This window comes from Pipistrellus kuhlii, unplaced genomic scaffold (genome assembly GCF_014108245.1).
Source record: "Pipistrellus kuhlii isolate mPipKuh1 unplaced genomic scaffold, mPipKuh1.p scaffold_m20_p_11, whole genome shotgun sequence".
NCBI classification, from domain to species: Eukaryota; Metazoa; Chordata; class Mammalia; order Chiroptera; family Vespertilionidae; genus Pipistrellus; species Pipistrellus kuhlii.
The window spans coordinates 24,714,782-24,739,788 of NW_023425416.1; the positions used below are offsets into that span (position 1 = coordinate 24,714,782).

Consider the following 25,007-nt stretch of genomic DNA (forward strand, 5'->3'; position numbering starts at 1 on the left):
CTTTGGAAACAACCGGATTTCCATCAGCCAAATGGACAGACTAATTATGGTTCATCCATACAATGGAATGCTACTCAGTAAATTAAGAGGAATGAACTATTTATACATGCTACAACTGATGCATCTTAAAATAATTATAGTGGAGGGAGAGAGAAAGCCAGACAAAAAGAAGAGTATGCATTTATATACATTTATATAAATTCTATAAGACATCAACTAACTACAGTGACAGAGAGCAGAACCCTGGGTGTCTGTGAGGGTGGAAGGTAGAGAGTATAGTCATGAGGGGAATTTTGGAGGCTGTGGATTGGTTCAGCATTTTGGCTGTGATGACAGTTTCATAGGCGAATAGGTATGCCAAAGCTTATCAAAATGTATGCTTTAAATATGTGCAGTTTACTATATGTTAATTATACTTGTTAAGAAAATGATAGAAGGGTATGATAAATAGAGGAATACAAACAGGAATATATATAGATCCCTCTTGGAAAGCAGTTTGGCAAACTTATCAAGAACCTTAAAATGTCCTTATCTGCTGATACCTCTTCTAGAAATGTATCCTAAGGATATGAAAAGAGATACGAAATTCTCACTGCAAAATTATTTATCCTGAAAAAAAAAAATGAAAACCATTAATACCTGTGACAAAATGAGTGCTCAAATAAATTATGGTACACTCACATGTTGAAATATTATGTAGCCATTAAAGTCAATGCTCATGAGGAGTTTTTAATAACCTGGAAAAATCATTATTCGATATGTTAAGTGAAAAAAAAAAAGTAAGATGTAAATTGCATGTATGGTACGAAAGAAATTATGTAAAAATATGCATAGAAAAATCTCTGCAATACTTTTAGGATTATTTCTGAGTGATATGGAATGTAGATCATTTTTAATCTCTTAATGCAAGTTTTAAAATGTTGTTACTATTTTTATGTATTTCTTTAATTTTCTACAAGGGGGATGCATTTTTTAAATTATAAGATAAATAAAATAAGCCATATTCGAGGAAATCCTCTAGTCTTATTTCTTGAAAAAGCAAGCTCTGCTATAAAGATAAAAACCAGATTGCATTTCTCTAATCCTCGCATCTGTGAAAATGTAGAAATTGCCACTCTATAACTTGAATCCATGTTTCCTTCTCCACTTTTAGATCACCTAGAGAACCAAGTGATGAACACCATATGTTGTCGCCTAATTTTGTTCTGTCTTGGGGGAGGATACTTTTTCCATTGATTTTTAAAGAGAGTAGAAGGAAGTACGTCAATGTGAGAGAGACATACGTTAATCGATTGCCTCCCAACCAGGGCCTGGGATTGAACCTGCAACCCAGGTAGGTGCCCTTGACCAGAATCAAACCCATGACTTTTCAGTCCTCGGGCCAACACTAGAACCACTGAGCCAAACTGGCTAGGGCTCTATGTCTTGTTAAAACTCCATTTTTATCCACATTTTGAGTGCAAGCCCCTTGAAAGCAGAGGTGGGATCTTTTTCTTCATTTATGCCTCCTCCTGTCACCCCCATCCCACCTCCCTATAATATCCAGAAAAGAGCTGTGGGTGCATGGACACACACACACACACACACACACACACACACAGTGATAACATAAATGAATGATAATCCCATATTATGTTCTTATACACAGTCAGCTTTCCAAAGCTCTCTTGTTCTAATCAAAATCCCAACATAACAAGAGCCCTGGGAGAGGGTTGGTAAATTGGTAGGACTTTTGCTGAGGCTAATTTCGGAAGCCTTTCCCGGGCTCCCTATACAAATAGTTGACAGAAGTACTGGGACTCCAGAATCAGCCAACAGCCTGTGAACTCTGACCAGGCCCTGCTCTCCACTGCTCAATCCAGATGGAAACTTTGATAAATTCTTAATATTTCTAGAAGAAAGGGTTAACAATTCGGCGAAGGGATGGCAATACATTTGAATCCACTGTCTCTAAGTTAACATATATCCAAGAGAATCTTAAGTTTTTCAAGACCAACAGTGTGACCCGCAAACTATAAATTATTTCACAAGAGCCTTTGCAACAGCCCAAGATGATTGACACCGAGGAGACAGTCCCCTCCTCTCAAGAATTCCCTCAGCACCCAGACGAAACACTAAACCAGCCCCTGGCTTCCTGCATGCTCATCCCTACATAGCATACCAAGCAAATATTCTAAAATGATTGAATACTTAAAACAGCTAAAGTGATGGAAGGTACAAAAAAAAAAGATAGGCAAAATATCAAGAAAGTCAGCAGGTGGGTACTGGTCCCTGGGTGGTACAGAGATGGCATGGCCATGTCCTCCATGATCAATGCCAAGAAGAGTCTCTCTTTTGTGTTCTCCCAAGTTAGCAAACTCATTAGTCAACAGAACCAAATATCAACAGTACAATACAATGATTGAAATTTCTTTTGAGAGCCAATTTTTTAAACTTAAACTTCTTCTAATGCCACTTCTTCAAAATAGACTCACCCAGGCCGTGGTATTTTGTGGAAGAGCCACATTCAAAGGACCAAAGAGCCACATGTGGCTTGCGAGCCGCCATTTGTCGACCACAGTCCTAAGCAATGGGAAACTCCCATCTCTCCTTAGTTAGGGTCTTATATGTTCAGATCTGGTGAAGGATGCCTGGAAGGGAAAAGAGACTGGAAACACAGTGAGGAGACATCTCAGCAGGGGTCTGAACTAGGGTGAGACAGAGAAGATGGGAAAAAGAGGATGAAAAGAGGGTGTTGGTTTGCTGAGCTGGTTCGTAACAGCTCACAAAACTAATTATGCACATAACTTCCCAAGTCCATATTCAATGATTTCATGTTGGTAGGATGACGCAAGGCCTCACAGGGGATCTATTTCCCAGATATGCTGGGTTTCCTTTGCCTGAGACTGTGAATCGGATTCTACAGAGACACGCCACCCCTTAGAAGGAGCATAGGCTGCTGGTTGTTTCTCTACAGGGTCCTAATGGACCTCCCTCCCCCAAAGTTCATCCCCCCCAGCCCGCCTGGTATACCATGGCCAGCCGTGTCTTCAAGTTCCTCATGACATCCTGGCAGAAATCCAATTTATTACTTTATCCACTGATGCTCCATCACATTCTGCAATGGATTTCAGCCTTTCATATAGAAATGCATACTGTGCCAAATGAGGAGAGTAATTACTGAGGCAGATGACGGGGAAATGTGGACAGCAGGGAGATAAAGCTAAGGGGAAAATGAGCACACCCAACTCACTCCCATATCTCCAGGGCATGTGCTGCGGGTGGGCACGTACACCATGTGGCCAATAAGCCCTCCCAAGAGCAGGCCGGCAGTATTCTTGGTCCTCTTTGATATTCCCACAGCCCCAGGCTCCTAGGCAACATTGGCCAAGGGTTCTAACCAGGGCAACAACACACCCAGACTGCAAATCGAGGAGCAGGTATTTGCTCTGACCAGACTTCAGAGTGAGAGTGGCCCAGGCCCTCCCTGGGAAGGATCAATATCAAACATGGGGCCCTGCATGGGTGGGTGAATAGCAGCTTTCTCGCAGGCAGTAACACAGCAGGAAAAAAGAATCAGAAAAACAAGAGAAAGTACTTGCTTTTGATGAGTTTGACACAAGAGCTCCCATGGTGTTTGAGACTGTCAGTGCCTGAGAACCTTTCCTGCCCTATCCTGGCCCTCTAGCTCAGGGCGATGGGGCCCAGCATTAGAGAGGGGGCTCCCATGCTCCCCACGCCTTCAGATGGTAGCCCATGGTAAAAACAGGCTATTCTCACTCATGCTTGACATAGCCACAAGCTCTCTGTTGACGTTGGGTCGTTCCCCGACATCATTTGCCTTCTCCAAACTCCCCAGAGTCCTACACACTCCAAGGTAGCTCAGTGAATCAACATTCATTCATTCATTCCTCTGTCCAGTCATCAGTTAATTACCAGTGCTGAGAAACAGAGATAAACTGCAACACAAAACCAGTCCCTTCATAGACTTTACTAGAGGCCCGGTGCATGAAATTTATGCATGGGATTGGGGTCCCCTCAGCCCAGTCTGCACCCTCTCCAATCTGGGACCCCTTGGGGGATATCTGACTGCCAGTTTAGGCCCGATCATGGGGATGATCAATGGCCTAGTCACCCTAAACTTCCCGCCCCCACTGGCCTAGTTGCTTCTCACTGCCCCCTCTGCCAGCCTGGTCACCCCACACAGCCCACTGCTCAGACATCTGGTCATCCCTCACTGAACCCCCTGCCAGCCTGGTGGCCTCACACAGCCTGCTGCTTAGTCATTTGATCATCCCTCACTAACCCTTCTGCAAGTCTGGTTGCCCCACGCAGCCTGTTCGGTCATCTGTTCAGTTGTTTCAGTTGTGACGGTCACTTAGGCATACATATATATTATGTATATTATGTATATTATTATGTATATTATGTATATTATGTATATTATATATATTATATATTATGTATATATTATATATATTATATATATATATAATCTGATAGGCAAATCCAGGTTTTCAAATTTAAAAAAAAAAAAAAAGGATTGCATGGACTCTGAGGTAGAATCAGACACAATTATGAGAGAAGAAAGATAAAGCTTCATAGAAAAGTCCCAGTTATGGAGACTTGATTTCTGTCCATTAGTGCAGATCTGGGATGGAGGCTGCAGATAGGGAGACCAAGGTATCCTTGGTCTTGCAGGGACAGGAAGGTTGTTGCCTGGAGGGTGAAAGACCTGGGCCCTCCCCTGGGGTCTAAGTGTCCAGTGGGGCTGACACAGTCCCAGAGGAAACTAGGCTGAAGATCTGGGTAGCTCCAAGGTCTCCCACTCAGAGGAGGCATCACCTCCCCTCATCACCTCTACCAGCCCTGACTCTTCAGCCTCAGTTAATGCCTGCGCTGCCCTCCTGTCCAGAACCATGACTGAATATTTTAATCTGTTAGATTGTTAGTTTTACCATCAAAACTTGGATCTTCTTGAGGGCAGAAGTCTCTCTCCAATGGACAGCATTGGCCAAAGCCTTCAGTGTTCCATGCAACCTCCTAAATCAGGAAGAAGTGGGGGTGGGGAGTCGAGGAGGAAGCAGATCCAGCCTTGGTAAAGTTAAGTTTGGGGAGAGTAATATTCTACCCAAAGTCATTCATAAGACAAAAGGACACTTACTAACAAAAATAAATTAATGTGTGTGTTTTTTAATTAAGATTTTTAGCTTTTCCGGGAATCTTATTACTGGTGAATGGCAATGAGCATTGTGCTCAGGATTTTGTCATGTAAATTATGCATTTATCCAATAGCTTTAACCTGTCAGAGCCATTCACACTATTCTTTGGAGGGTTTCTTTCTGTTTGCTTCATAGTTATTGCTTTTAACAGTAAAACAAGGCATGGAGGTGGGGGTGGGAGGGAGAGAGCCCTTTCCAAATGGGACAGCCTTTTGGTAGCCCTTCTGGGTTTCTATTTCAAAACCAATACTTCAGAACAAACAAGAACAACATTTCCTTTTGAGACTACGATATGAACAATACTTTTCCTGCTCCCAATCCACTGGAGCCCAGCTGGTGTGACCCCTGAAGGTGGTGGCCTCTCTGCCAAGCCCAGTGCTATTTTCTGAGCGACTCCGTGTGCACAGGAGGGAGAATGCAGGAGAAGGCACACTCTTGTTTTCATAAGTACAGAATGGAGTCATGGAAAATGATTACTGTATCATAAATAGGGAAGGGAAGGGAAGGGAAGGGAAGGGGGTAGTGAAGGGTAAAGGAGGACAAATGTATGGTGATAAAAGATGATTTCATTTTGGGTAGCAGGCAAACAATGCATTATATAGATCTTGTATCATAGAAATCTATACTTAAAACCTATGTAATCTTCCTAACCAATGTCACCCCAATAAATTTAATAAATAGGAAGGAAGGGAGGGAGAGAAATAAAAGGAAAGAGAAGAAGAGAAAAAGAGAGGAAAGAAAAGAGTCTCTGCCGAGGCCGGTTTGGCTCAGTAGATAGAGTATCGCCCTACGGACTGAAGGGTCCCAGGTTCAATTCCGGTCAGGGGCATGTACCTTGGTTGTGGGCACATCCCCAGTGGGGAGTGTGCAGGAGGCAGCTGATCGGTATTTCTCTCTCATCGATGTTTCTAGCTCTCTGTCCCTCTATCTTCCTCTCTAAAAACTCAATAAAATATATTTTTTTTAAAAAAGAAAAAGAAAAGAGTCTCTAAGTGAGAAGCTACCTACCATGACAATATTAAGAGCATAGGCTCTGAAGCCAGATCTGGCTTCAAGTCCCAATGCCACTCCTTACAGACTTACTAAAGTTCTCAAAGACACAGCTTCTTCAACTACAAAATGGGGAAGTTAGGAGACCCACCTCACGAAATCCCTGTGAGGATGAGCGGAGCTGATGTGTGTAAAGTCTGAGAATGAGGGTAACTATCCTCAGGTTCTTCCACTCTGTCACCCCCTCTTCCGACCGGCTTTGGGTCTAACCTCCAACAGGGACCTATCTTTCCTTCAGAGTTCACACCCTACATGTGGCCCCCCTTCATGGATGTGCTCCAGGCTTATTGTCCAGAAAGTGAGTGCCTTTCATCTTTTCTTGGGCCATGACAGACTAAGGTCAAGGTCATAGACAAATAGAATCAAGGAGATAACACAAAAGTTATCCTCTAGCAAGAGAAAACACGGGGCCTGCTTCTAGGTGACTTAGGAGAGGGGCCCAGCTGGGTCCCCAGAGGCCTTGCAGCTCCCTCTCACCTTGTGCACTGAACCCTAAGCTGCCAAGTAGAAGAATGACTGTCGGAGGTCTTCATGCAGCGAGGAGGCTGAACCACAGCTGAACAAAGTCCTCAAGTCATCCCAGCCCAGGCACCAGACATGGGAGTGAAGAATCCACCAGATGACCCTAACCAGCCCCCAGTCATTCAAGGCCACGGGCATCGCGGAGCAGACAAGCTATTCCACCCCCCTGTCTAAATTCCCAGGCCTCTGGATCTATGAACTTAATGAAATGGCTGCTGCTTTCCATTGCTAAGTTATGGGGCAATTTGTTAGGCAGCGGTAGATAACCAGAACACGGCCTTGTGTATGCCAAGTATTTTAAGTCTTTGGCTTACTTTGTCTTTATAACAGCATCTGAGCGAGAATTTAACATACTCGTCTTAGGGATGAGATATCTGACTCTCAGAGAAGTGATGCCATTTTCCCAAGATCTCATAGCTTCTAAGTGGCCTAATCGGAATCCATACATCAAATGGGGATTCATACACCACACATCAGTCAGGCACCCAGAATTAAGAGGACGTTTTAAATAAATCAGATGCTGTACTCCACGTCTGAGATGGCCCATTTGCCTTATTCTATATGCTGGTAACACTCGCCTCTGAAATAAAGTCATTTGGCTGTCAAAAAAAAAAAAAAAAAATTACTAAATCCCATCCACGTGAGCCGGACTGTGTGACAAAAGCCAAGCAGATGGACCAATTCACATCACACTGTTCAGCTGACAATGGCTGGGTGCATTAAGTCTCTCAGAGAAAGGGTAGAATTTGTATCAATCCGATTTTTCAGTGCCTTACCCTAAATAGCGGCAGGACCACAGTGATTCAGACCCTTGGGCCAGCAGAGGTGGGTGTAGGAATAGATTTTTAGAGCTGCTGGCTGTTCCACATCAGAGAAGGAAGTGCAGCAGACAGAGGGATCTGCTTTGCAAATTTACTTATAGGTGCTCTGGGAAAATGCTGAAAATAGACACCGGAGCAATCTGGCTGCTATCAGAGGCGCCAAGTGCTCCCCCTGATGCGTGGATGATGTGTGCTGCAGGCGCTCCGCCTAATTCACCGCCTTTCACCTGGGGAGGATGGTGCCTGCTATAGCCCAGATCTTGGGGAAGGAGCTGGGGCCCGTCTGCCCTCAAGGAGCCTTCAGAATCCTGGGCCCAGAGTAAAAGTCACCCCCACGGCCACGTCCAGGACCCGCCCCAGCTGCAGACACTGCAGTGTGTTTGTTGCACGGAAGCCTCCTGACCCCCAGTGCTGCGTATGAGCCAAGTGTAATGAGTGCTGGCCAGGAGCGCTCCAGGTTCAGTGAACGGAGACCTGTCAGGGGTAAGCAGGCTCCTCCACGTGTCCACCCCCAGATGCCAAGCATGTCTGACTGTGTGTGTAGAGGAACCCGGGCATTCAGACCCTGAAATGTAATGGTTGCCATAGAAGAAGAATCCAGAGAGAGCACTTACCGTAAGTTATACACTATCTTCTATGGGGTTGGGTTCCCTGAGAAAGACAAGGATTTGAGTGCAGGGCGTGTACTTAGGAGGTGACCTCAGGAAGGGCCAGCAGGGAGGGGAAGAAGTGACTCAGGAACAAAGGGCGGGAGCAGGTCACCATGTGGGTGAGTGAGCACAGACCTCCCGGGGACCCCTGGGGCTGTGTGAAAGGCTGCAGGTGTCCTCTCACTTAAAGGAAGAGGACGTGATGGGCGTAGTGATCCTACAACCGCTGTCAGTCACTGGCTGAGGACCTTTCCTGGTGGGAATTCCCTGCGGCTGCTGACCTGCCACACGGTCAGGCAGAGAGCGAGTGGTCTGTGCCCACAGAAGCTCCCGGGCAAAGGGCTGGCGGCGCTAGAAGTCGGGCCTGGAAGCATGAAAAAGGCAGGAGCAGAGGATATGTGAGCAGGACACCAATAACGTCTGTTACAACACCCTCTGTGAGCACACAATCATCCTCCCCACACACTAGGGTTGGCTGTGTCTCATCTTTATCCAGCCAGCATCTTACTGAGTCAGATGACGGGCTCCAGACCCGTTCGCTGTAAGGTCCAGTGTGGAGTTCACATCCCCTCTAGGGAGGAGGCCCCTGAGCTGTGGCCACTGGTAGCAGATTCCACCTAACTTGCTAGCTGCTCCATGAACAGCTAAGTGTGGTGGGGAAGGTGCCTGGCCCTTCCCCATTCTGGGCTGGCTATGGGCAGAACAGGCCACGACAGACCTGGCTTTGTCATGACCACCCTCCGGTACAAGGAGGTCTGCTCCTGGGACTCCTGACAAAACAACAACAACAACAACAACAAACAGTATTCCACAAAAGCAGTGCATTCTAGGACTGCCTGAGCATAATCTGCCCAGGAGTGCCTTATGGAGAACTTGGTATAATTAATTTAAGGCATTTTTTACGTGGAGAGTGAGATAAGGCTGTAAAGGAAAACAAACAGGAGGAGAAAATCTGAATTTATCCTGAAATGCCAAAGAGATCACAGAGCCCCATGCTCCTACCCACCTGTTTTACTCCCCCGATTTTCTGTTAGAAATACTCTTGTCACCGAAACCGGTTTGGCTCGGTGGTAGAGCGTCGGTCTGCAGACTGGGGGGTCCTGGGTTCGATTCCGGTCAGGGGCATGTACCTTGGTTGCAGGCACATCCTTGGTGGGGGGGTGTACAGGAGGCAGCTGGTCAATGTTTCTCTCTCATCGACGTTTCTGGCTCTCTTTCTCTCTCCCTTCCTCTCTGTAGAAAATCAATAAAATATTTTTTTAAAAAGAAGAAAAGGAAAAGAAAAAGAAAACAAATACTCTTGTCTGGCTGACCGAGGTATTTCATACAACGTCAGGCTTGTACTGCCATGATTTGACCTTTCCCAAGTTCAAGCATCTCAGGTGCGTCAGGATATAAATTTCCCACAAAGTTAGAAGAGATTCCACTTTCTAAAAAATCCCCAAGGAACCAGTGGGGTGTGGGGCCAGCATGGGGGAGGGGCGGAGAAACCAAAGGAAGCATTTTCATACCTTGAGCTGGAAGAGTGGCCTGAGGACCCGCTCCCACCCAGGCTCCTCTCTTTATCCCACACAAGCCGGGTCTGTGTGGTGTTTGCAGGGAAGCTAATTTTAAATTCTCAGCCCATCATCCATTATAATTGGAAATATGGTGACGCATCAGAGATGATGTTGATTTTAGAATCAGAATGTCAACTCGGTCTTCTCATTTCAGAAATACATACATCCCTTAGTGCCCCGAAGTTACCGTTCGACTGAAATTTTTATAAACTCAACCCCAAGTCAAATATTACAGAACTGCCAAAATGTCACTGAACTACTTATTAAGGGGATGTACCGTTCTCCATCAAATCGAAATATTAAAGTGCATTTTCAGCTCAAAGTTACTGAAGCCCTTTTTTGGTAATTCAGCCTCTCTCCTGGTAACACCACAAAAGCTCCTGCAAAGGAAGAGGGCGGGGTAGGGGGAGGGGAATAGCAGACATCTAGGGATTAAAAACAAAACAAAATAAAAATCCTCATCCCTCTAAATTACCCATTGGAACATTAAAGACAAATTTTTCATCCAAGCGAACCAGAATTGACCATAATAAATACTGGAGGCAGAGTGTTGGAGTTTAATCCATCGGGTTATAAACGTGAAAGGATGTTATTTTTTGCCCTCCGAACATGCTATGGTCAAGCTCTTCTTTACCACTGGTGGCAAGTGCCTTAAGGATCCTCCAGCCCAATTGCATAGCTTTTCATTTCCTTTCTGTGACTAAGACTCAATCAGTTCATTTATAAACTTCAATCTCCTACCTGGTCCAAAGATCTTCTACTCCCCTCATCCCCTGCAAAGGCGGGCATCCCACAGTCTCCATCCAGAGTGCTTTCTGCCCCTCCCTCCACCCTGCGCTTCTGCCTGAGGAAAAGGGAAAGTCTAAGAGAGTCCCATACGTCACTGGGCAAAGCACCAGCCCTTTCTTCTGCTGGCCAATGACGTTCCAGTATATGGTTTGTGGACTCCGTGTGGTCTTCCAACATGCCCCATGGGGAAGACCTTATTCTGCAGAAGGCCTTCTTCTTATGACATATGACAACCTTTTCTAGCGGCCTACCAGAAGGTTCCCAGACAGACTATAATTCCAGAAGTCGTCTACCCTTTAAGGCAATTTCAGTCTGCCAGCACATATAGTGGAGGCATCTTTGGTACCTCAGATCCAGGAACTTGTGGGTGAGTGAATGAGTGAGTGAGTGTAGCTGGTACCCGGGCACCTTTTGGCCTGGGTTTCCCTCAGCACACCATCTGGAGCTCCACAGTTCTCAATCCATGGGTGGCCCTGGATTGGGTCAAATAAATATTCTTGTGTAGTTTTTAATAAACCAGGAGTTTTCCAGGAATACAGCCATCCTGTGAATTGAAGCCAGAGTAGATTCTGTCTTGAGAACTTCATCAGAAGTCTTCCACCATTTATAAATATTACATCACCCCAATACTGCTGAAGATATCTCAATTCCCAATGCTACACACCTGGGCTCATTTGCATTTGTAGCTGTGGCATTCACAGCAAGCGTCTAATTTACTACTACTTCTAGTATACTTAGGTCTATGCACGACATATTATTGGATTATACATTATTTTCCTTTTAGTTCCTTTATAAATAAGTTGAGGCATTACATTGATTTGCTAAATTATGTACACAAGCAAATAACAGTATCAGTAAATTTCATTTCAGGGTGATAAGGGGGGCACTTTACAAACTGTGTGTTGGAAAAAAAAACACATTGGTTTTGATAGGGATGAAAATCAGAGGTTTAGATTCATAATCCTTTACTAAAACCCACCCTGTTTTAGTAAAACCCTGTTGGGTCCAAGCTCCAGCCTCGATATCCACAGAGAAACGTGGGCTGGGGACTGGCAGGGCTCAATGTCCCTAGAAATGAAGGCTGCCTTGGTCTTGGAGAGAGAGAACGTCCAAGTGAAGCCACCGAAGCTGCCCAGGCCAAACGCCAGGTGGTCTCATGTCAGGACCCGAAGCCTAAGACACTCAATATCCACCAGTGCAGGCAGTCAGCATGGGCAGGAGCCCCGTTTCCTAGGGATCCAGGACAGCCACTGCCAACTTAGATCACAGGTGTGTCCCGAAGACCGACGCCTAGAGGGTCCATGCCATTTGGGCACAGTTGCTGATATCACTCTAATAAGGTCTGCGCATCACAACTGAAATCCACTGGCTCACATGCCCCAAACCTTCCAGATCGCCTGCCATGCTGCCTGAAACACCTCCAATGTGCAATTGTGTGAATGAAAATGCAGCTTCATTCCTTTCCTAAATGAAAATGTCACCAAATGAGATCATGCACTGTTTCCCGTGATCTTAGTTTACAAGAAAGTGTGTCCTCTCCGATAAGATGGTATCAGAAGAGCTTTAGGGCACCTGAATGATGCAGAATGGGGCAGGGGCTGGACCAGTTCCAGATTTCCTATGCCGGAGCCCATGATGTGAACCGGGTGACTTGGTCTGATCAACAGAAGTAGTGACGTTGTCTAAAGATGGTGTTATTCACATTTCCCACTGGATAGAGAAAACAAATTATAAGACTAGGATGATGATGATTTTCATCATTATTGATAACATTTTAAGGAGTGACTTTAGAGCAGTCCAGAGCCTAAGGGGGAGAGGACAGGAAGAGATGTCAAAGGCTGAAGGAATGGTGGGACAAAAGGGGTGCTGAAGGTTGATACAACAGCTCTGTCAGCCCTTCCCTGACCCCCACCCCGCCCCTTGGGCTCTGGGACAAAGTGGTAGTGTGACATATCTGAAAGCAAAGCTCCAGGAGAAGCTACAGCTTCAAACAAAGATGGTTGGCTGGTCTCTGCCTTGAGTTCCTCTCAGTAGCAGAGCTGGAATTAAAACTACGGAAAGGATAGGGTGGAGAAGAGGCATGTTCAAAGAGAAAAATGATGCTAGTGCAGTAAAAATGCTTTATGCATGACATCTAATTAAAAGAGTAATAAATCACTAAAAAGTCTTAAATATAATTTTAAAATTAATAACCAAACAAGATACAACTATCTTGATATTTCTGATGATGGTGCAATAAAGTTGAAATAATTAACTTTCCTTTGGGAGAAAAATGACAACAAAAGGAAAGCTAGGAGGGTAAAATCTATGTCTTGAATGTGAAATTATTTTAATTTTGATTATTAAAGATGTCAGCCTCCTTTCCTACTCCAAATGACCATCTACCCTTGCATAAATAAAAACACCACACCAAAAAAAGGGGGGGCAGAAAAGGAGAGAGGAAAGGGAGAAGGGAAAGAGAAGGGGAAGGAAGGAGGAAGGGAGGAAGGTAAGCTCTTAAAATACCATGAACTACAAACTGAATACTTTCATTCCCCAGTACTCCTGTGGATTTCCTAAGTGATGGCTTATCTTTTAGTTCTTGGCTCTATGTCCTGATTCTTAATCCCTCCCAGGCAGGGTCTGGATAGAAGAAAATGGGGCACTTTGCAGTAGAGAGATGTATGTCAGGAAGTGCTGGCAGAGCATAATGAACTGAGATTCTAGGATGGGGTGGGCTTAAACTCTTCTTGCACATTCGCTGAAGATCAGATTGAGTGGTTTCAGTCTAGTCTTCAGCAAAGGAGAGGCAAGACTCCACCACACTCCAAAACTGTTCTACACTTTATGCAATGCCTAACCGTTCCTTAGTCATTCCTTTGGGTTAGCATTTCCCTTGATAGGTTTAGAACCACTAGCTATACTGCATCTCATGGGGACTTGTTTGTAGCATAAACAAGGAGAGCACCTGTGGGTTTCAGAACTTAAAGGAACAGAAAGAGTTGGAAAAATAAACATTCAGACCCTCCAACCACCAAACGCACATCCAACCAAACTAAGCAAATGCCAGCCCTCCTCCATCCCAATCCCCTTCCTCTCTCCTCTGTACATGCCTCCAGGAGGTCTGGGGCAAGGATGCTAAGCCCTGCAAATAGGCTGCCACAGGAAATGGGCATCCCTGGTGAGAGCTACAGCAAAAGACCCAGCCCAGAAAACTTTCCCAAGAAACTCTTATAGCTAGACAGAGCATCCTTCCTCTCTCCGGCCCTCACTCTGTACCCCAGCCGGTGGAGGGACCACAGTCTCTGCACCTCACCCAGGCAGGCCTGAAGAGAGAACCCAGATGAAGAAGTTAGGACCCATTTCCTCTCCCTGTTGTTCCTTGTTCTTCTCCCGTTCGCATGTGAAGGCCATGTTCCCAGTGTCTTCTGTGCCTGGACGGTCACGGGAGGATGGTTAAAGGGGGAGTGGCAGCTGGCCAGGGGACGATGACCCTCCAGATGCCAGAGTGGGGCACTAAGGTCTCATCACCCACACCCACTTGGGGACGCCCTGCCCAGAGACAAACGTGTCCACCAGGTTGCTGGGGGGTAGTTTATGAAACGAGGCAGAAGTTGCCTTAGACCCATGGTCAGCAAACTGGGGCTCGCGAGCCACATGCAGCTCTTTGGCCCCTTGAGTGTGGCTCTTCCACAAAATACACGGCCTGGGCGAGTCTGTTTTGAAGAAGTGGCATTAGAAGAAGTTTAAGTTTAAAAAACGTGGCTCTCAAAAGAAATGTCAATCGTTGTACTGTTGATATTTGGCTCTGTTGACTAATGAGTCTGCTGACCTCTGGCCTAGAGCCTTTGGCCTGAGAATCAGGAAGAGCAGCTCTGGCTTCAGGTCTAGAGTGACACGCTAAGGGTTTCTTGGCAGCACCAGAGACAAAGCCTGAATCCGTATTCTCAAGCTACAGAGCCCAGAATAAACTGTGCTGCTGCAGAGGAAATCATAAATAATACATCCAGAGACCAGGACCTCAATATTTCTGAAGGGTTTCACTTCTCCTTCCTTCCAACTTTGATATATGGACTTACTTAACATGGGTCTGTGGAGGGTTAATTGAATTAATATATGTAAAGTGCTTTGAGTTTGGAGAGAATATGCAATATAAATGGAAGTGTCGCTAAAAAGGTTAATCTAATTTACATCTAACACTTTCAGTTCATGGTGTTAATGAACTATATCCTTTTAGAGAGTGATTAATTTATAGAAATGTGATTATTTTTCCTAATGCTGTATATGGGTCAGCTTCTCCTGTTGCTATATGTAACTTTATAAGAGAACTTAGGATTTTATAAATTAAAATAATAAATCAAATACCCGTATAATGGTTCTATTTCATTAATTGCCAGGAGACATGCCTTAGATTAACATATGTTTTAATTAATTTGCTGCAATGCAGTTACCCATGCAAATTGGAAAATGACACATACACATGGCATAACGTTAACAGTTTTCAGTGGTTCTTCCCTGAAAATCTATGGGCCTGCAACTGCTGCATTCGTTGTGTAACCATGGTGACCACCAGCTGTGTGACATATGCAGGCTGTGCATCACAGAACTGGGGAGAAAATTAATTCTAAACTCAAACTTGTCCTGAAAACGTAATTAACTACATTGCTAAGACAGTATACAGACAGAGAGACTGCAGAGTTTCATTGGGAGGAAGGGGGAAGAGGCGGGTTGAGTCCTAACGTTTCAACACAAATTTCTTAAATCTCAACATCTTATTTTTTCAGGCACTTTATCCTTTCAAAGGACATCCAGTACCCATGTGGGTAGGAAACTTTCTTGGGTGGAGAAGAGAGGTACTGTTTTATCCTTTCTGCACACGAAAAAGCAGACCCCAGAGCGCTGAGTGGTCTGCCTGGAGCCTCACACTGACCAGGTCACGTGACCTGGAGACCATGCCTTTGCTTATTCTCCATTGTGAGTTTGTCAGACTTGTTTGAAGACTACATATTTATTTAACTATGTAACACAACAGAGGTCATGGAAATGCAAAGAAGTCATAAAAGGGATGTGTGTTTTTTAATTGGCAAAATGTACATCAAATGTCAGCCAATGACCCATTTTGGAAGCAATGAGAGTGGCATTACAGCCTTTCTCAGTGAGAGTTCCAATGTCACCTGCTGACCTGACGCCCTCACACACAGAGAACGCGGTTCACGTTCTCTGACCTCTGCTAAGGGGATGCTGTGGCTGCTTTGGAAGGGCAATCCGATAGCTAAAGGGGAGAAGCCTGAGGAGTAGCTCCTACTAGTGACCAAAGGCAGAAGGTGGCCCTGACCAGGAAAACTGTGCAGAGTCCCGAGGGGGCTCACAGCTGGTGTGGGTGGCATCGCACTGACATATAGACACTCCCTCCACACTCAGCACCCACTATGGACCCTGCCTGGGCACTGCTACGAATGGGTCACACAGAAGTGACAGGATACTTCCCCGCAAGGGGCTCGTGGTCTGCCTGGGGGGAGAGAAGGCTACGGGCACTGTGATGGGGAAAACTGAAGGTGGTGAAGTGTAGAGGAACAAGGCCCCTCCTCCCACCAGGAATGGCCTCCCAGCATGCAGAGATACAAAGAATTCCCTGGGAACTACGAGCAGTCGGGGGAAGCACTTTTCAACCTTGCCTGGGCATCAGAAGCACCTGCAAGCTTTGAACAAAATCCCAGGCCCTGACCTAGAGCAATTACACCAGGACCACAGAGGGTGGGCTTGCAGCATCAGTGTTATTTTAAAACGCGCTCACCTGGTTCTGCTGTGCACGCAGGGTAGAGAATTACTGGCACGATGAATAAGAGGGCATTCTCTGAAACTCATTTCTGTGAATCCAAAAGCAAGCTCTGTTTTTCTAATTGGGTGAACTGGGTAAGGAGCTTCACCTTCCTGGTCTCGGTTTCCTCACCTATAATATATATAACTAGTAGCCCTGCGCACAAATCTGTAGCTCGCTGCTGCCCTCCAGTATCTCTCTGCCCACTGCCCCACTCTCGTGTAGCTCCTTTCCCCTCCCCCCATAGCTTGCTGCCCTGCCCCCTCTTGTAGCTCTTTGCCCCACCCTCCTGCTGACCCATGATCCAGTTGTTACACGGTCGGTCCTTACCCTTCACGGCGTAATGACCATTTGCATATTACATTTTTATTATATAGGATAATAAAACTGTAATATGCTAATTACACCGTTCAGCCTTCTGGACAAAGCTGGGGCTGAGAGGAAGCCTGGGTCCCTGGTGCCTGCCAGCAGCCAAAGGGAAGCCAGTGTCAGCAGCCAGAAGGAAGGCCTACACTTGCATGAATTTTGTGCACTGGGCCTCTAGTGGGAATAATAAGAGCACACACCTGATTGAGTGGCTATAACGCACAGTCTATCCTTTTCCCATGTTCCATGTTATCAAATTCTTCAATAACTGGTGATATGTGCAATGTGTGCCCTAGACAGATTGTGCTATCTGGAAATCTTGATATCTCGTTCCCCTTACAGAGAATAACAGGATACTGAGAAGCAGCTATTGGCTGATAAGGCTAAATGATGTTGGGATTGGCCTCTCACCCAGGCATCCTCTTCTGGGCAGCACCCTCTCCTGCCTTGTGCCTGTTGCTCCCCCAAAGTTCATAGTGTGATTGCTATGGATGAAAGTATGTGTCCCCCAAATTGAAGGTATTTGGAGGCAGGGCCTTTAGGAGATCATCAGGATTAGATGAGGTTAGAGGATGGAGCACTCAGGGTCTCCTCAGAGAGCTCACTTCCTGTCTCTACGTTCCACAGGTGGGGATATACTGAGAAACTGGCAGTCTGCAACCAGAAAGAGAACCTGACCATGCTGCCACCCTGATCTTGGACTTCCAGCCTTCAGAACTATAGGAATGAATGTCTGCTGTTTATAAGCCACCCAGTCTGTGGTATTTTTGTTACAGCATCCCCAGCTGATGAAGACAGTGACCCTCTGTCCTGTATCTTCAGCTCAGCTCTCTTCCCCCAGTTCAGGTCTCTCGTGGTCCATCCTCAAACCTACTCCTCCAATGGAACCGTGTCCCAGAAGGTCCAATTAGTGGGGGACAGGTAACACATAATAAAAATAATAATGTTTCAGGCTGTCACCTGGTTACATACCCGCTTCCAGGTAAACAGGTATCATCACAGAGGTTGTCTTAAACAAAAAAAAAAAAAAAAAACCGCTTCTCTGCTTCCTTCCACAGCAACTCTTGGAGGAATGCTCACTGGGCAGTGGGCCTCTCCCTGTGACCAAAATCACACAGATCTTCCCCCAGAGACTCCAACCCCACACCTCCAGTGCTGGCCCAGGGAGACATGTATATGTACTTACATAACACACATTTCTGAGTCCTTACTCTGAGCTGGGCCTGCATTCATTACAATGGCTTTTGAGAACTGGCCATGGTCTGTAAGGTGTACCTAGACTAGTGAAAGGGTTCAAGTCAAGCCAAATGTGGATGTGTCTATGGACATATATTTATATTTCCATATGAGATTTGCATACCCGTGCACATGCACACACAGAGAGAGACAGAGAAAGAGAGAGAAAGAGAAACAAACAAATAAATAGAGAGAACAGAGTTTGAACTGAGAGAAGATATGAAGAAAGCTATTGAATTGCCAAGAGGTCAGAAAGAGGGAATTTCACCAAATCTCAGCGAAATAGAGCACAGTCTTTAAGCAATCCTTCATTACAGCTACTTGTGTTCAAGTAGTATGAACTGGGCTAAGAGGTTTCTAAGCACTGTGCTGATGAGCATTTTGCAAGGCAGATCTTTGTAGCCCATTTTATAAGTGAGGAAAGAGGCTCACAGGGTTAACTAACATGGTTATCTAGGAAGCAGCACGGCCAGGTTTGGAACCCAGATTTCTCTGGCTACGAAGCCCAAATTTTACTTCACATGGGACAGGAGCACATGCCCAAAATGACTATGCCAAGAAGCGATAGCGTGGCAACCACTCCTAACTGCTCAGCTTACCTAGGGAGGCCAGGCAGCGGGCTGGCCCTAAAGATTCAGGGGGAGTCAGGTACAGATTCCAATCCTTGGGCCTCAAAGAGCAGCACTGGAGCCAGACGAGGCACCCAGGCACACCAGGGGGAGAGCCATGGTCTTCTGGGGGTGACCAGCCTCGTGGGCCATCTGGGAAGGTTCCTAGGGAGACCGTGTCTAAGCCTGGCTGTGTCTTGAGTAACAGAAAGAATTGGGCTGAGAAATACATGGTCAGAGGATCCAGGGTAGGAATGAGCACATCCTGGCCCAGGAATCCTACGGGTGACTCAGGGTGACAGCAGGTCAGGGTGCACCCTCTGACGCGTTGCTGAGGGCTTGTGGTCATTTGTGAGAAATAACTGTCACGCCCCTGTAAGACACATGCTCCTTGCCCAGAGGTGATTTGGAACAAGTCACCATAAAAATTCCATACCACCTTCCCCACCGCGGGAAGTGCTGCACTGTGCCATTTGGAATATGCAAGAATGATTTCTGAACCTGCGGGAGGGAGGATGAGGCTGGTGCTCAAAGCAAAAACACTGGTTCCCATTCATGAAAGCAAGGCCCACTCGCCTCACCTCACCAGCAGGGTTTGAACAACTTCCCTCGACTCTCCCACTGCTGTGGGCGGGCCCACGGGGCTCCGGGGGAACTCAGATACAGAATCAGCTCCGCTTCCCTGCAGCTGCTAGACCCGCTTTTAACACCAAAGGGGAGAATGTCTGATGACAGTCAGGGACACTGAGCAGGTACCCTTCTTATTCTCACCCCAGCGCCATGCCCTCTAATGGCAGTCTTGGCAAGGCATTTACCCTGTCTCAGACTTAGCTCTTCATCCGTGAAATGGACTGACACCAGCCCTGCGAGCGTGTTAAAAAGTAGAGACAGCCCAGGTAAAGGGATTAGCAAAGTGCATGTTACACAGCAAGGAGCGGCTCCCGTGGGGCATGGCTTCAGTGTTTGGACAGGCTCAAGCCTCTGACTAATGAGAGGGCACAGTCCTCTCGTGGCCACGTGCAAGTCCCAGCTTGGAGGGCAGAGCCCTCCCAGCACAATTATAACCAACAGCTATAGTTGTAAGCATCAACCTGTGGTCCGAACAGGCGGCCCCACCTGCCTGAGAGATAGAGTTCAGGTGCATGTAGTTGAGTAGGATCGAAACCCACGAGAATGTTGTGCACATATTGACCACGCCCTTACTTTGCCTCGAGGCATCTGCTATAAAATAAAGACATGGTGTGGGGTGCTGCGCTGTCTCTCAGGAAGCAGCGTCCCACCAAGACCCAGCTTTCATTCTCTTGTCTGTCTTTTCCAAGCCTTTCAGTCTCCCCCACTCAGGGTCACCCTTGGCTGTGCCGACGTGGCACAGGCTCCTTAAACAGCCATTACTATAATTATACCACTATTATAATTCTGCTGTTCTTCCTCCATCCCACACCCATTACCAAACGCATGCCCTCTTCCTACCTCCACTTCCCTTGTCTGTCCTCACCATATAGTAGTACTATACTTTGAAAAAATTCTATCTACTGTCATTCTCTTAAAATTTCCACATAAAAATCTTCTCTCTCCAACTAGATCAAAGTTCTTTAAAAAAGTAGGAAGGAGATGGGTATGGGGAATGGTCTTCTGATATGTCCTAGGAATCCTCCAGAGCATTGGGCCTGGCTCTGCTCACACCACTGAGCACTACAACAACTGATGGTCGGCAAACTCTTTAGTCAACAGAGCCAAATATCAACAGTACAACAACTGGAATTTCTTTTGAGAGCCAAAATTTTTTTTATCAACTTCTTCTAGCGCCACTTCTTCAAAATAGACTTGCCCGGACAGTGATGTTTTGTGGAAGAGCCACACTCAAGGGGCCAAAGAGCTTGTGAGCCGCGGTTTGCCGATCCCGGGTCTATACTGTTACTGTCCTCAATGCCCTGTTGGGAATGGGAAAGAAACTGTGTACCAGGTCCCTGGAGTCTGAGACCAGCGATACATCACTGAATCTAAGCATAAACCTTAAGAAATCTGTCTCAATTGCATTGTCTTCTTTCCTTGGGATAAGACAAAATCTCCTCCACCCCAGAGACTGTTTGGGTCCACAACACTTCCCAGGCTTTGTTTATAAAGCATGTGTGTAGGAACTCATCTTTTCAAGAGGTGTTTGTCCTTTTTGAACATACAGGAGAGTGAAGGGGGGGGGGGGGGTTTATAATAATGCTGGGCCATTGTGTCATTTCCAAAATCCAGAAGATGCTCACACTGAAAGTGCAGTAATTCTGTGAAAAGCCTAAACAGTTGCTGAGATTAGCGACGCAACTCTCTACAACAAGAAGCCAGGAACAAAAAGGCAGGACAGAACAAGCTGTGCTCCAAAGACGCGTCGTGCGTGAGCCCCAAGCAGGGAGGATGTGCCTCCCGACAGTTGTCGGGAGAGTGCACTCACCCTTGCCAGGCTGCTGGACGCCATCACACTCCCAATTCTCTCCTGCACGCGAATACAGAGCTGTATAGAAGAGGAAAGCTATTTTTTGTTCAAGATTTTTTCACAAGCCTTCCTGACTTCTCTCCTTCAGTGATGGGAATATGCATGACATAACCCTTAGCCGTGGCAAAATCAGAGCAGGGTGGCATTATACAGGAGCCTTACCTTTATTTCCTCAAATGTTCTTCACATATCGTGAGAAATTGGGAAATGTAAAATTCAAGTACACTGTAATAAGGAAAGTCAGTTCTATAAATACCAACTAACGTGTCATAACAAACGATTCTGTTGTGATCAAATATTATGCATTTGTCCGTTTTTATGCTGCGCTCTTTGCAGCCCCCTAGTGGTTGGGAGGGGGGAAAAGGAAGAATGGAGTATTCAGATAGCAACCTCATGCTGCAGAGCCAATCAACTTTTTACCCTGGGAAGACAAATGGCTTGTTTCACCATGAAATGAACACACATAGTCTCAGTGGGGGACATGGAAGGTGTTCAAATGAACATAATTGTTCAGGTAAATGTGAAATCGCGTTAGCCCAGATTTTTTTTTTTCTTTTTAATCTTTATTTTCTCTACAAAGCTTTCCATGCTGACCTGAGAACTCCGCAATGATGGGCACACCAGTTCTCCCCACACCAGTTCTTCTTCCCACTTGCTGTGAACTCCCCTGTGTGTAGACATTCGCTTATAAATATACCATTCCCTCTATTACAAAGTAATGGAAAATCTCCAAAAATAATCATTTGCCTGTTTAGCCCAGTGTCTATAGTGGGGAAGAGGTTTGGAGTTCATTGGTTTATATTTGTTTCACCAAAGCACCAGTCTCTCTGGATTCAGCAACTCGTGTTCATAATGAATTTTTGTTTCCCCAAAAATGAAATGGCCCCTCCAGCCAAGGGGGAGGGGGAGAATTCGATGAAAAGAAATAGGATGCCTGCTTATAAAATAGTTTTGAAATCATGTTACCAAAAAAGTGAGAGATTACAGAATACACAACAACTCTCCTATTCACACATTTATCACTCTCAAGTTGCAAGAAAGACAAGCACTACCCAGGCCCAGAGGAGGTTAATGGTCTGCCTCTCTGCCTCTCTCTCTCCCCTCATCTTCCAAAAAGTAATTAAACCCGGTATACATTCCCTCCCTGACTGGTAAGCTATGGCTCAAAGCCAGTTTGCAAATCAAGCTGCCTCCAATAGGGAGCCTCTTTACCTAAGGATGAAAACCCTTTCAAACCTCGAATGAGGGTCGGCCAAGATTCCCGTGACCATGTTATGGTACCTGGCCGATGTGGCCACAACCCTCAGGTCAAACGCACGCCGGCGCAGAGAATCAACAAGTTACCACGGAACCAGGCGCTGCAGCCCAGATCGGTATTGCCTCCCCAGCGCCCACTGCCACCTAACAGTAACCCCACCCCACCCTCTGCCCCATCTACTCCTCCCTAGACTCTCTCCAAAGGTCCTTTAACACGTGACCTTCTCTTCAGACCCGCCCTCCCGGCGCCCCCACCCCGGCGCTCCCCGGGCTCTCCAGGCGGCGGTCAGACTCCGCCGCTCGCCAGCCCGGTCTGCAGACAGCGCCAGGCCTGTGCCGCGATCGCGCTTTCCCGGGCCGGATGGATAGGGAGGTCGAGATCTCCTACCGAACGGGGCGGCCGGCTCCTCCGCCCACCTGCGCCCCAGAGGAGTGGAGAGCGTCACCTGCCGCACTTCTCCCCGACTTCACCCCCCATCCCCCCCACTGGCACTCCCGGAGGGCGCGTGTCCCCAAGGGAGCAGACCCGCCCAGGGGAAAACTGGGGCGAGCCAGGGAGGGGAGAAGAGGAGGGAAGAAGGGGTTCCCCTGGGGGCCATAAGTTCCCACCCCATCCCCGAGCTGGGAGCCGAGCTCGGCTCCCTCCTTGGAAGGCACAGCCGCCGATCCCTCCCTCCCTGCGGGCAGGAGCAGACCACCGCCTCCCCTCCCCGCGCCAGCCCCGCTCCCGCCGCCGTGCCCAGCCGGCGCCCGCGACTCCCGGCGTCCCCCCCCTCCTCCCCAGCAAGGCGGCCCCCGAAGTTGTCCAGACTCTCCAAAGCTCGCTCCTCCGCGGCCCCTGGACCCCGCCCCGAAGTTGGGCCGGCGCCTGCAGGTGGAACCTCTCGGGTCCCCCGGCGCAGGGCGCTCGCTCACTTCGGGGATCCCGGCCGCGCCCCGAAACCCGGGGAGCTGCGGCAAGGGAGGGCGCACGGACACATGGAGCGTGTGAGCCGGGTCCCCGCCGCCGGCGCCCTCGGAGGGAAGGAAACTTCCCCAGCACCCACCTTTCGCCGCGAGGAGGCGGCGCCGCCGGCTGCTGCCTCCGCCGCCTTCGCTGCCGCCGCCGCTCCCCACGCCCAGCGCCAGCAGGAGCGGCACCCAGCTCAGCCGCCCCGGCAGCATCCTCGCCGCCGCCGCCCGGGGCTGTCTGCCGCCCGCGCCCGCGCCCGCGCCCGCCGGCTGCGCCTCGGTGTCCGCCCGGCCGCCTCGCCGCTCCCGCTGTGCGCGCTCCGGGCGCTCGGCCTCCGCTGCCGCCGGTGCCGCCGCCGCGCCGCGCCGCTCGCTCGCCGGCAGCCGCCGCGCTCACTGGCTCGGACCCCGCGCGGCTCCAGCGCTCACCCCGGGACGGCCCGTGACGTCACGGGGGGAGGGAGGTGGCTCCTGCATATTCATGAGGCGCGGACTGCGGTCCCGGCCTCCGCGCTCCCGGCTCCGCGGCCCCGACCCCAACTTTCCTCCTCCGCCCTCCCGGCGGGCGCTCCGTCCGCGCTCCAGGCGGGACCGGGCTCCCGGAGCCCCGGGGGCGGCCGCGGGGAGCCCTCCGCCCGGCGCCCCAGCTCCGGCTCTGCAAATAGCTGCCTCCTCCGGGGATGGCGGGACCCCACCCCTCGGAAAGGGGTCACCCGGGGCCTGAATCTGGTCCGCGGGGGCGCCGGGGACCTGCCCGGCCACACCCTGGGAGCTGCTGTCCACGCGGAGGGTGGCGGGCGTCGCTGCGGGTCTTGCCCTTGGCGGGGTGTCGGGGAGCTCTCTGCCGTCTGGTCTGGGGAGGGCGCCAGGCCCACGCGAGAGCTGGAAAGCGGGAGTGTGGCTCCGAGTTGTACGGCCGGGTGAAGCCAGGGCTGCGGTGGCTCTCAGAGGCTGATACACCAAATCAGAAAAGGCAAACTTGGGGCTGCCGGGCCTGCTGACGGTTCCGTGGGAGCACACACCAACTTCCCCGCAGCATGGGGCCCAGGCCAGAAGGCCCACCTTTATGTGATCACGCCACCCATCTTAAGGCCGGGCCACCTGACATCAAGCATTGTAACAAACACCTAATGCCCCCGAGGAATGTCAGTTCTCTGCGCACAGGGATCCGGCTTCGCTTAGCCCAGACCAGGTTCATAAAGGTTCTCAGTGAACATTAACTGCTAGCTCAGAATAAGTCCTTGACCATATTTGCATATATGTAGTGCCAATATCATACACAGTTCAGGGCTTATAAAGAACAAATAGCGAAATAAGACAGAGAAGTAGATAAGTGAAAAAAAAAAAAAAAGTAGTTATTTATTCATTAATTGAACACATTTACCATCACCCTGCCAGATTAGACAGTAGAGATCCAGACCAAGGAGAGCTGTCTGTCCTCTCCTCAACGCCTTTGTTCCCGTCTGAGAAGCAAGAGAGGGCAGTAAAGGGCAATCATCATGCTTTGTAAGTGTTATGGGCCCGATATTCTTTATATTGCTAGATATGAGCTTATACACTTCAATTAACAAAATGTATATATTACAGCAATGTCTAAACACCATTCTATAATTCGTAACTGTAGGTTGGGGTGCTCACCAAAGCCATAAAGTCCATTCACAGCCCTCCTGCTGCTCAGCCTCTCTGCTCCACCCTGACAGCTCGCCAGGAGACCCCTC

General features: G+C 48.1%; 1 protein-coding gene across 3 annotated transcripts in view; it reads right to left on the reverse strand.

The window, feature by feature from the left end:
* The window catches only part of CLSTN2 (calsyntenin 2), a 507,781-nt gene extending 484,188 nt beyond the window's left edge, over nt 1-23,593 (reverse strand). For 2 of the 3 annotated variants that reach the window (XR_006741125.1, XM_036431288.2), the window contains exon 1: nt 23,385-23,590. Coding sequence is in view for 2 of the 3 variants with exons in the window: in XM_036431288.2 (XP_036287181.1) it covers nt 23,385-23,502 (118 nt within the window). In the remaining variant the exon portion in view is untranslated. Of the gene's footprint in view, nt 1-23,384 lie in introns of all 3 variants that reach the window. The other variant, XM_036431289.2, reaches the window with a different exon arrangement.
* Nucleotides 23,594-25,007: the final 1,414 nt, after the last annotated feature.